Source organism: Siniperca chuatsi, linkage group LG3, assembly GCF_020085105.1.
Source record: "Siniperca chuatsi isolate FFG_IHB_CAS linkage group LG3, ASM2008510v1, whole genome shotgun sequence".
Lineage (NCBI taxonomy): Eukaryota > Metazoa > Chordata > Actinopteri > Centrarchiformes > Sinipercidae > Siniperca > Siniperca chuatsi.
This window is the reverse complement of record NC_058044.1, coordinates 19,659,825-19,673,301: the sequence shown is the minus strand read 5'-3', so window position 1 is coordinate 19,673,301 and position 13,477 is coordinate 19,659,825. Positions and strand designations below refer to the sequence as shown.

The following is a 13,477-nucleotide window of genomic DNA, read 5'->3' as shown; positions in this document are numbered from 1 at the left end:
AATTTTCTTCTCGGAGAGGGCACAGAAATATCAGGTGTACTGACATCAGTTTGAGCCTGGCTTTGACAGCCTGTCGCTTTTTCAGCCATTAGGAAGAGGAGACACTGACAGCATCATTTAGCAAAATGCTTTGGGTTCTTGTGTTAACACTTAACAACTCCAAGGACACCTCATGAGGAATATGTAGGTACCAAACCCAATTATGCTTGACTTTGCTCACATCAGCTGCAGTCTCTTTTCAATGAAAGGGGAAATAACAAGGGCCCCGATTTAACTAACAAGCACTGTCAAGTTTGCTGAAGGAAAATGTGGATAATAAGAGGTTTCTGACCGCATTTTTAGCAGTGCTTGGCACGTACGTGATAAATTGGTGTCTCTGGTTTGAATGTCATTTAACTTACTTTAGGTTTTTTTTAGACAAAATTAAATATCTAATGCTTAAAAATAAAGAATACAGAGTTGACACTGACCTAGTACACAGACAAAGCTGTTATGTTCATAACAAATCACTGATAAAAGTCGTAAAAGTGAAATAAAACAATTTGTGGGAAAAATAATATAAGAAGCCAGAATGTGAGAACACCACTATTCAGTTTTATGATGCACATAATTGATGATGTAACTATTGATATTTTCCTTTAATGCATGACTGCATACTTTCCCAACATCAAAATTGATGACGATGTGCTTGCTCTGCAGGTGCTGCACACTAATTTATCAGTAGTGGTCATGCACCATTGCACTGAGAACCAATTAAGAACCATTATGAGGTTTATAATCTTTCAAGCCAGGGCTCATTATTTCTCTTAACCGAAGAATGAATTTAGTTCTTTCAGCCTCACCCTACAGTACCTATTAAGGTTTCCCCGATCTGTCAGTGAGTTACTCCATCTTTTATGTTGTCTAACTCAGTTGCATAATAACCTCGTAAAAAAAAAGAAAGAAAGTGTTTTAATAAGTTTGATGGGACACTATCCAAAGCAAGGCTGATGCAGTTATAGTGGCACAGTTGTACTACAGTCATATTTTATATTTTATCTTTTTTATAAGCACAAATTGGGTAATACCTGGGTAAAAGAATCACAAAAAATGAAAACAAAAGATTAACGTAAATTTAAAGCTACTACACAAGCTCTTTGGCTACATCAAACAGACACTGTATAAACACTGAAGGCTTACTTCTTTTTGCAATTAGTATGTTTTGATTGGGCTGTCAAGAAAAAAAAATCAAGAAATCACATAATTGTTCGTTTGTTTGTCAAATTACGTATTGTGGGTTGCCTCCACTGCCTTTTATGTTACTCTAAGGCAGTTGCATTTTACACAGTCAGCAAACAGCCTCACCTGTATCCATGAATTTTTCATCTATGGTGGGTTTTGTTTTTTTTTACTTTATTTATAGCGCAGCTGAAGTTAGAGAGGAAAGGGGGAGAGAGATGGGATGACATGCAGCAAAGGGCCACGGGCTGGATTTGAACCCAGACCATTGAGGTAAGGACTCAGCATGGTACATGGGGCGCGTGCTCTATCAGAAGATCTACTAGGGCTCCCCCATCTATGGTGTTTAATCCAAAATGCTTCCACACGTCACTTCTCAGATGGTTTGGCATCGTTATTATCTGTTCAGCAATGTTTGTTAGTTTTTTCCACTTTGCGTTAGCCAAGAAGAACAACAATAGCCTATTTCACTGAGAGGAAGAGGGCTGTAATGGGTCAGACAGACCCACAGAGCATTTTAGGAAAAGCCAGATGTGTTACTACATGAGAATACACTTCCTCCAACTTCTCTTATCAGTCCTTTTCCTTATTTCCTTTTGTAACTGCCTTCGGCAACTTCTCATGAGAAATAAAGCTTGGTGAGGGAAAGGAGGTTGATGAATGGCTGATAGCGTTGGTTTTACTGGAGCTCGGCTCAATGTGTCCCTAGGCCTTGGAGTCAATTCAGCGCTAGAGCGCCCCTGCTTCCATTCCCCAGTAAGAAGAGATTGAAAACCCCTCAGCGTCTGGGTCTGGGATGACGAAACACACACACTCCCATGCAACACACACACCATGTCTCTGACACATCCTTTTGCTGTACCTGTCTGTCTAGCTTTTCTTTTTCCCTCACTTTATTCAGCCAGAGCCAACTGTTTTGGCCCTGAAGCCGGTAGAGGCTGACCTCCCTTAGCCTTTTGTCACGCAGTCAGACAACTGAGGCCATATAAAGACCAAGATGGAAACTGCCTTTACTCTCCACTCTACCCCTCTCTCCTGGTCTATTTTTCTTGTACACACTAGACAAAATGACTTAATGCGCCAAAATGGCTTACAGAGAAACCTGTTTCACCACAGGGACAATATACCTTTTTTTGTGGCAGACATGTTGACATGTTATAGCTGGAAAAGCACAGGTGTAATCAATAACATGGATAATGACTGCATTCGAGCATTAGGATTATCAGGCCAGTATTTACACATCCATCTTGGTTTTACTCCAAATCAGGGTCGGCACTACTCCAGTCCAAAGACTGGTGGTAAAAAACCTGAAGATGATAACTTACAAATTGCCAGAATAAGAATAACTTATGCGCTTTAGCAGTTACAACAATTAACAGCTACCTGGCTAACAACTGTCCATAAACCCACACAAACACATGGATAAATCACATTTATGGACTACGAGCGGAACAAAAGTTTTATTGTCTTCACAGGTTCCCATTCACACCTCTCTCTCACCCATTCAGATCATTCAGTGAACGAACTGACCAGGGATCAGATAAACGCAACAACAGCTCTGTGTGCCTTCTGTATGATTGTATGTGTTGAAATTTTTGGAACCGCTTTTCTCCCTGTCTCAAGCGACAGTGTAACTACAGCTGCCATTGTCACAGGGGACAGACCTTGTAGAGGCTAGTTTCAACAGATCGCTTACTGATGTAGTTAAAATTGGGAGGAGTAAAGATTATGTATGAGTCTTGGAGAGACGGATGCATTTACATCTTTTTAACATCTGGCTAAAATGCGAGCAAATTTCAATCAAATGCACCTTGGCTAACTATCTGATCTGCCTGAGACACATGAAGTTACTAAGTGTAAATGGGGTTACATAAATTTATCCAATCAAATGTGGTTTGGGGTTGTGAGGGAAAATAGTTAACACTGCCCATCATATTAAATCACATTTGGCCATTGACCGCAGAGCAATATCATAGGAGGATAGTTGGAGGTGTGTGTTTGGATTTCAGCTGGCAGAAAATTTGTGTGCATTTCCAAAGAATGTGGTTGAGGTCTAACTTATTAATTTAACACCTATTCTCCTCCTGATCTAACAACACAGGTGAGGGAGGTGTGTGTGGAGGTGAACAGGTCTACATACCACGCCCATTTTTTTCCACAATCCAATCAAATTTCAGGGATTTGATTTGAATCCCTCTCAAAATGAAATCTTGCCCACATATCCCATTTAACTCTTAGCTAAAGAAACTGATGTTTCACTTTTTCATAGAGAAAAAGACAATCACAATCTCCAAGATTCCACATGATATCTAGTCTCATGACCAAGATTTTATTCATGTCATAAAACTGCCCCCATGTTAACGGGATAAAAACCTAGAAAAAAAAAGACTAGATATACCAGCATACACAGACACACTCATGTAAGTACACCAAGGATTGTGCTAAATCAGCTAAAGAAGCATAAGCAGCAGCTTATCCTGTTTGTGTCACGCAGACCTGAGGTAATGTCATGTGGAGATGTGAGTCAAAGCAACACCAGTAACAAAAGACAGTCACCCATGGGCCACAACAGTTTTTTCCCTTGGTTCAAATCTGAGACAAGGGATAAGGAAAGTCATTACCAAGTGTGTGCTGCTGTGGTGTGTGTGTCTGCAAGGGGTTGGAAGTAAGGGTTGGGGTGATGAAATGCTGTAAAAATCTGAGAAGTTGCTAACAAGCACATTGATTTGAGCTTAGAGGGGAACAACTGTAGGAAGAAAGAGAAAGAAGAGACAAAGAGAGAGGGAGCCAGATGAAAGAGAGAGAAAGAAAAAGAAACAGAGACAATGAGAGGAGAGGAGATAGGATGTACTGAGAAGAGAGAAGAGGAGAAGAGAGAAGTTTGCTTGTGGTTTGTTTCTGCTAACTCAGACACTTTAAGCAGACAAAATGATGCAGACTGAGCATACTACTCATTTGGACGCTCTATTTTTTAACAAAGAGACGAGCTGACGCTCTATCTCACATACCCAACACATACCCAACACACACACACACACACACACACACACACACACACACACACACACACACACACACACACACACACACACACACAAACAGCCCCCACAACTGATTAATGTTAATGTGCTACAGTTTCTCTTAAAGAGGGAGCTACCTCACAAGTCTCTTTAGGAGTTTCACACACCTCAGCAGGTTCTCTCGGATAAAGAGATCGGATACACAGTCCCTTCATAACTCAAAGTTTGGATATTTTTAATAGGAGAATTCTCCCACGCACTTACAGCCAAGTGTATAAAAATGTTTCGAGTCAGCTGCTTTACAAGTTGTTTCCCCCCAAACCTACACAGTTGTTCACTTGCACAACAAAGTCAGAAGGAACAGAAAAGTATTAGAAAATAAGAGAAAGCAGTGATGTAAGGAAAGTGAGAGCAGCTTAATTGCCAGGGAGAAGAAAAGAAGATCGATGCTTTAAAGAGAATATGTGTGTACTGTGTGTGTGTGTGTGTGTTCTTATCTGCTTGGGGCAGGTATAATAAGGCAGCTTGTAGCCAGCCTGTGGAGAACAGGAGGTGAACTGTGGTCACTGATTCCAGTCTCTCTACAGGCTTCACTTTAATGATGGCGGAAAGTGAGGGAGTCAAGTTGATGGGGGGTGATGGAGGGAGAAGAGACATGGAAAGACAGACAGAGCAGGAGGCACACAGAGTGAGACTTTACAGAAAAACAGAAACAACTCAGAACAAAAAGAGGAAGAAGTAGTGAACACAGCAACTCCCACAATCACCCACACATTCACATCCACTCATTTATTCTGCATATTGCAATAATATTTCTGAGAGGAAATACATGTTTTCCTAGCTGAAAGTGTGCAGAGAGCAACCCACATTTTTAACTACAATGTCTTTGACCTGGCACTTTCAGACTCTCTGAGAATGCCACTTAACAAGGTTAGAACACATTTAGTCCAGTGGTGATGAGAAACAGATGAAAGTGAGAGATGAAATTGTAACCAAAAGCAACGGGAGACACTGTAAGAAAACAGAAAAGAGAAGAAAGAAACAGATTAAAAGAAGGTGTGCACAAAGAGAGTTACAGCTCACGCAGTGATGGTCAAACTAGAGCATGCACAAGACAGAGAGCAACATACACAGAAAAACAAGTGTGCAACTGAGAGAATCTGAAGAGCAATCCAATTTTATAAGGCATTATGTAACCTCAGTGGATAGCTCTTTTTGCATTAATCTCTTGGGTTATGCAAGCCATTTCTGGGCCAAAGTGCTAGACTTATAGCAATGAGCTTATGAAGGAAACTAGCTTTAATTCTTTTACAGCACGCTGTCACTGCTGTAGTATACAGCATATGGAGCCTTTCTCTTCCTGTAAAAAGCTCCCTCTCACACCAGGCAGAGAGAGTTACATGCAGACCAATAGGTAGATTAAGCACACACACACACACACACACACACACACACACACACACACACACACACACACACACACACACACACACACACACACACAGCTCTACTGAATTGGCTTAAGGCCCAAAGGTAACACTCACTGTTGCCCTGCTTTACAACTAGACACCAGAGGCTCTATAGGCTTTTAATATTGATGACCAGCAGATTTGACCTTTGTACACAGAACTGAAATTACGGCTGATATTCCTGTGGTGTTGTGAGCATGTATGAAGTAGTAAAGAAGGAGGAGAGGTTTGAAAAAAAACAGAACAAAAAAACACAATATGTCAGTGTGAAGGGTAAACCTTAATCATTGTACTAGATAAAACAGATGCCTGTTCACCAGTTTACCCTCACTGTGAGAAAGAGCTTAAAGCAACCAGGGGATTTAAATCTGGGAAAGACAGACTGACAATGATTGAGATTCCTCTTTTATGTGTAGTTTGACTGGCAAAAGAAGAAGACAGGGAGATATACCACTGCAGAAGCCGAACTAGAATTACTTGAATGCACAGGGAATGTAGCTGGCAATGCACAGAGGCACATAAAAAACTTGAAGAGGTTTTGTGGCACAGATGAAACTAAAAGTGAAGACCATTTGTGAACAGATGGTCGTTATAGCAACTGTTAACTGTTAGTGAGAGTGGTGTAAAAACTGATCAAGGCCACTACCAAGAACCGAAACATTATCTTTTCTCCTGGTGACCCAGACATATCTGACAAATCAACTTTTGTGATGAAACAAATTATTAGAAAACGGCACACATTAACTCATAACAGTAACAATAACTCATAACAAGAGCATTAACTCATAATGGTAGCAATAACTTATAACAAGAGCATTAAAGCTAGGGTAGGTAATGGTGGTGAAACTAGCAAGAGACAGCTACATTTTGAAAGTATCCAACCGAAAAATCGCAACTCATAACAGCCACAGTAACTTATAACAGCAACCATGGGCGTTCAAAGACTCTTAGGCAAAATTAGAAAGTGGGAACCTGGATTGAGCACAGGGTTAGGTTTAAGTTTCGAGTTAGTTTTAGGTTCATGTTTGGGGTTTTTGTCCCAATGTTACACCAAAGCAGCACTTGAGCTGGTGCCCCAGGACGGCGGACCAAAGGTGAAGTTTTGTAGACCAGAGGTGCTCTTGGGCTGACCAAAGGGGCACATGAATGCTCCAAGTGTGCATCGAGTGCCCACAGAAGGGTACTTTGGGGGCCACTTGGACCAACTAGATTAGCACTTGGGCTCTCAAGTGCCCTTGTAGTGGGCATTAGGGTCTAAAAGAGAAACACAGAATTGTCAAATAAAGACAGACATATCCTGTTTGAAAGGGCACTTGAGCGCTTTCCTTCTGCCCTCAAATGTAGATTTTTTGCAGCTTTTCCCTCTAATCACCACAGCAGCATGTTAATTTCAAGTGTAAATGAGCTCAGCACAGTTAATAGAAAAGAAAAGGCAAGTTCAACTGGGCATATGCATGAGCAGTGCAAACAATGACTATAATTTTATTGTGACTATTATGCAAAGTGCTCCAATCCTTGTAGTCTTCGCTTATGTACTGCTACAGTATACATATGTTTTTATGTGATTTGGAGAGATGTGAAAGTAGGACTAAAATACAAAATACAATTCTGCAACTATTCTAACTAGTCATTCTGTTTCTATTGATACTTACAGTACTGTACAGTATTTCTTGTTTCTTTTTACATACATGTTGTATGTGTTACATGTGATTAGGAGTAGAGAGGAGATACAGTAAATGGGACAGCACAAAACCTTTACCTTAAAAAACTGAGTTTGAGTCTTAAGAAACGGTACTAGACTGAATGATGTGAAGATGCATATTTCTGTAGTTCTTAAAAGCCCACCAGAACTAAAAATTCCTCACACATCTGAGTGGAAGGCTAGAACAAATGTGGATCCCTGCTGTAAGCCTTGTATCTGTCCTGTCACACTATCCAATTATCAGCACATCTCAGGGACAAAAGAGATTTTATACTTTTGGATTCCCCACTTTCACTCTCTACTTTACTGTATTGGAGGTGTCGATTGACTGTTTCTTTGTTTTCTCTCCACCTCCAACCCCAAAAGGCCCAATGTCTGATCTCCATGGCAACTGAGACATTACCTGCCGTTGGGATGAGATTGTGAAATTGACACCTGAAGTAAGAGGAAGAGATGGAGAGGGAGTGCATGAAATGACTAGAGCGAGTCACACAGGGGGCAGGAAGAGTCTGAAAATTTAAAAGCAATGAGAACTTCAGTTGGGTTTTAAATTGGTAGTCAGGACTAAACCCACTTGGAGAACATAGCGACTCTAAGGAATAAAATTATAATGGCAAAGATATATTTGGCCATATTGTTGGCCAAAAATGCTCACATAGAATATTGTTTGTTTACCATAATCTGACCCCAACTGAAACACTAAAGTATACAAAACACGACTAGCATTAAAATAAAGCTTATGTTGGACCCTGCAGTTAACCTTCAATTAAGTTTTGCCCCCTTCAGTGGAGAAAGAAAAGAAATGTGACAAACAAAACTCAAATGTTCAGAAAGAATCCAATAAAATCTGATGAATTTAACATTTGTCAGTTTTCAACAGCAGCTGCCGTGTACGTCATGCTGTCCGACCACATGGGGAGTCAAAAGTGTTTAGAGTTGTTCTGAACGACTACACTGGAAGGCGGGTTGAAGAGCCGGCCGTCATAGTGGTTGTACACACGAAGAGTGACACACGTAGTTGTGTAACCAATGAAAAAAGAGAGCTAGAGAGAGAAGTCCAAATCCTGACTCCTTTCTCACCTGCACACAGCTGACCAATCAGGGCATGAAGCAGGTGTGAATGTCACATTGTCAGTTTTGGAAAGTTATAGAAATAGTCAGACACAGCCCCCCCTAATCCAACTCTTAATTCAGTCCAGCTTCTAATTTGTCATTTTAATCTTGCTTTTCACAAATCACTTTGTCAACTGTCTCGTAATGACACCTTTACTTAGGGAAGTAGGACTGGGGGGACAAAAGCGGCTGAGTATGCAGGGCCCTCATATGAGGAGGGCCCACAAAGTTACTAGAATTAATGGCCGTGGATGCGGGGAGAGGCCCATAGAGAATGCCTATGTACAGGGTGCTGAGCATTTTTAATCCGTCCGAGAGACTGACGGCATCGATTAACTAGTGGACAATCTCCCCTCAATCTACCCCTCCCATATGGTATACTGAAAATCACAAATGGGTGTGTGTGTGTGACATTTGTTCCCTGGATCTTCACATCCAGGCTACTGTACTATACATTGACTACTTCTTCAGTCCACATGGCGTGTCCAGTGGGTGCTACGGGCCGTACACCGCCACTTCTTTCTCTCCTGTGCCAGATTCTTTTATCTTTTAGTATTCCTAAACCGTCTATATGTCTCTTTACTGTAATGACAGAATCAGTTAGCTTCACATTGACTGCAGCAGCTCTCAGTGAACTGGACCCTTGAGTCTATGATGTAGAGCAGGCGGAGCCCTGTCTTTTCTCCCTCTCACACTAATACATCTCAGGTGCCTTGCCAATCTAATTGGCACCAAATTCGGCTTCATTTCCATCAAGCTACTCAGTTAGCCCGCACTGTGAGGAGTGCACACTCAGCAGAGACAAGGAGATGCAAAATCTGTATTGAATTAACTCAGGTTTGTGTGCTGTTGTGTGTGGGCAAGTAAATGGTGCAAGTAAAATTTCTGCTTTGTGCAGAAATGGATGGGACAGTCCAAGATTCAAACACAAAGGGATGGCATTTATCAGTGAGCCTTCAAAAAAAAAAAAAAAATTCAATGAAAAGAACCATTATTTGCATATTTGAATAACAAGAGTCCTTGCCCCAACTCCACAGATGCCAACTCAGCACTTTGCTGTACTCCCCTTTCTTCCCTCTTCTCCCCTATAGGCTTCTCCATTAACATTTTCTCATCAGTCCATCCACCCACACAGTGACAGCTTAGAGACTGAGCTATGTCTCTACTGTGTCGCAGAAAAGGGAGATTATAAGTGAATGATTCCCTGTATCATTATGACCTGCAGGCCACAAGACAACACAATCACATTATTATAGTGAGCACAAAAACAGAAATCTAAAGAGCTTTTTATCACCAACTTTAGAGCTCAGTTTAGTTCAGTTTTTATCTATATAAAGTATATTGCATCCCAAGTTAAATCAATAGAAGTTGTTTTTATCCACATACTCTGGTTTATTTTCACTCAGCCATTGTCTGCGGGCCACAGTATGTTAGTGAGTCTCTATGTGCTCTGAACATGCATCTCTAGTGAATTAAGTCCAGCTGCCTGACTGTAGTGCTGATTGGAAACTACAAATCAGGGTGTATCTTATATACAGTATACAGTAATACCAAATAACCCCCTCAGTGGCCAATTACAGCTGCCCTCTGCTTCCTCCACAGCCAATTACAACTCTTAGATGTGGCCATGAGAGCAATGTTTCACAGACTATGCACAGAAACACACACACACACACACACACACACACACACACACACACACACACACACACACACACACACAAACCAGTGTGGATTTGTGGAAGTGGGTGGACCCTGGGCACGTTCCGTTCAGTTTGTTCTAACGCTGGTCAGTGTTGGCCAAAGAAAAGCAAAGTTAATCTATGTTCGGACTTTACTTCCACTAAGCAACTAAGCAGCCTCTTTGGAGAAATTGTTGTCTTTCTGCCTGGTTTTCCATTAGTCTCGGTTAGCCTGCACGTCCAGATTGTCAGACCATAAGAGGCAGTAGTAGAGAAAGAAATCTGAACTTCATCTGATATAGAACTGTACTGTACAACTTAGAAGTTGCTCCGCAAGTTAGACTTTTGGACTTATTTACCCAAAAAAATGTAATAGGACATTGTTTATCTGTCAGTATACTGCTTTACTTCCATCACACCAACACAAAATTCTGACTTGGTACCACAATAAAGCAACATCAGTAGCAACAATGACATCAACACAAGACATCTTTGTGGAAATACTGTATTCCAAGGTGTTCATTATGGCTTCCTCCTTTCTTGTCTGTTTACTGACAAAATGCGATGATTGCATTTGCATGAAATGATGTGAATATACACAAATCTAATGTGAGAGGACAGAGAAACATCATAACAATGGAGCAGATTTTTTTCATGTTAAGAGAATACTCTAATTATTATTTTATTCTTTCACAAATAATGTTTTTACCCCGTGTGTATTTTACAGTGCCAACAAACAGAAAATCAATACTCAATGCTTTTCAAATCACGAATCACTGTGTGTAGCTTAGCAGCGAGGCAGGAAATATTGTAGATAAATATGCATTCAAACTGCATTGCATGACAGCACAAAGGACCTTATGTATCAGTATGCCACTAATGGCTAAAAACAGTGTATCCTCCTTTAAGCAGCATCTGTTTTCCCAGGATGGATTTTGTCATTGATGGCTTAACTGAATGGACCCTTTACAGTATTACATTATCATCTATAACATGTTAGCTTCAGGTGCAGTCTAAAAAGGATGAAAGCCTTACTGTAGCTGTAAGGTTTTCTAAACATTATGATGAGCCAAAGATCAATAAGGACATAAACAGATTTGTGGGGAAAATCAGAGAAATAGGAAAGGAGAACACAGCATTTGTATTCTTATAGTACAACTCCATGACAGCCAAACTACATTATCACCTAGTTCAACCTTAACGCTCATTGTTTTTGTCTAACTGAGGGCAGGGACCAAGGGAAATGAAAGGTGTGAAAACAAAAATGTGACACATCAACAAAAAACAATTGGACACACTGCATAACCCTGCTCTGTTCCACTTTTCTGCAGCAAACCATGTGGAAAGATTGACATCAGGAGGCTAAGTTGATGTGCTATTTCTCACACCAGTGTTTTCAAAGGACTGAGTCAGGATCCAAATGCAGTTTGAAGAAAGATTAGACTGCTTCCCCGAGTAATCCAAAGCTAAAAGCTATTTCTCCTTCCAAAGCCATTCCATGTGGGCAAGGCGAACAAAATAATTCTTCATGCTGGTATGTCAGATTATACTGCACAGTCGCCTAAAACAGCACAACCCGGGTTGTGAGAAAGACCAATTTTAAAATGGTTGTCCCAAGACACTACAGTGACATGCACGCAGTAAAAACGATCCTGCCATCCATTTCAAGTCTGACAACTGAACTCAGCCTTGTGGATGTCCCTGCCATCTCTAAACTCATTTTTTAAGTATAAAATTCCTCTTGATTTTCCCACTCTCTCCTGCTCCCTGCAAAGGTGTTATATGTCTACAAAATGACTGCCAAAGGCTGGGGGTCAATACAATACTTCTTCTATGATTTGTGAGAGTTGTCGCAGGCAGTGCACAGTGTAAAAGACTACAGCGGGGTCTAGACATCATTATATTGATCTACACTCTATAGCTGTGTCATCGCAGTGATCAATGATGGCAGAAAGACAAAGACTATTGGCCCAATCAAGGCTGAACAAAGATGTCGGCCTTCTATAGTTTGATTCAGTTGTCTTCTCAAACTTATACCTATTCATAATTCTACTGTTCAACAGTAGCCATCCATCTTCGTGGGAGCTTGACAACCTGTGTGATTTATTCAGTCTCGGCCATGAAGTAGATATTGCATAGACAGAACAGAACAAGCCTGAGGGATCTCTCCCAACAGGGTAGATTTACATCCATCCACCCGTCTGTGTGTGTATGTGTGTGTGTTTTGGCTCTACAGCTGTATCCGTCAGCAGAAACATGTAAGCGTGCTGACGCAGGGAATAAAAAGACACACACCAACACAGTCACACTGACAGGAAGCTGTGAGTGCGTCAATAAGGGATCAATACAGCGGAAAATTAATCAACAGGACCCTTAGGGCCCTCATACCTAATCTTTGGGTTAAGTGGGAATGTGGTGTAATTAGAGCACAACGCTCTCTTACACATTTTGAATTCATTTACAGTTTGGTCTTTTCTGCTGAGATGCAAACACTGGTTCACTGAAGGGGAGATATCATGGATGATGACCAGAGAGTTGATTTGATGAATGAGAAATGGGGTTAACATGTGCATTATCACCTGCTCAAAACCAACTACCACTAACAAGTCAAACACAGGCATTTGGTAGCTTTAGCACACAGTAACTCACCCCTGTAGCTCCTTGACAGACATGGAGATCTTGAGGTTATGTCCCAAAACATGGAGGGCAGTGAGGATGTCTGCCCACTGGACCATCTCTCCCAGAGGACCCCCCTTGAGCACTTTGGGGCTGAAAACATCTCCAGACTCCTCTGTTAGGAAGCCTACATGGACCAGGATCTGAAGGAGGACAGGGACACATTGTGGCAGAGAATCAATAAAAGAATAAACAGAATAGAACAGAATAAAAGTCTGTGGAGTAGCTCAACAACAAAGTTCCACTTGAGAAGAATATCAACAGCAAAAAATACCATGGTTGTTAACTGAATATTCAATGGGTGCAGAGGCTTTAAATTCTGTTAATGACTACTTATCATCTACGTCAGTCTCTAACTAACATGACTTAAAGGGTTCATTACAACTTGAGTCTTAATTTGTTTTGGCCATCATATCTTTTGGTTATGAAAACAGTGTACACACCAAGGTAATCATTGAGAATCAATCTGAACAATCTGGGAATGGGGTGACTTTGCTACAATGAAGTCCAATGGGACAAAAACATTAGCAGCCACATTACCTAAACAACTGATGGTTAAGTAACAATTTCACCTTTACCTTGCCTTCATTTTTTTTC

General features: G+C 40.9%; 1 protein-coding gene across 9 annotated transcripts in view; it reads right to left on the bottom strand.

Annotated features, from left to right (window-relative positions):
- LOC122873718 (alpha-1,6-mannosylglycoprotein 6-beta-N-acetylglucosaminyltransferase B) overlaps positions 1–13,477 on the bottom strand; it is a 108,215-nt gene that overhangs the window by 36,758 nt on the left and 57,980 nt on the right. For all 9 annotated transcript variants that reach the window (XM_044190802.1, XM_044190804.1, XM_044190798.1 and 6 more), the window contains one exon: positions 12,854–13,023. In XM_044190802.1, the coding sequence (XP_044046737.1) occupies positions 12,854–13,023 (170 nt within the window). The remainder of the gene's footprint in view (positions 1–12,853; positions 13,024–13,477) is intronic.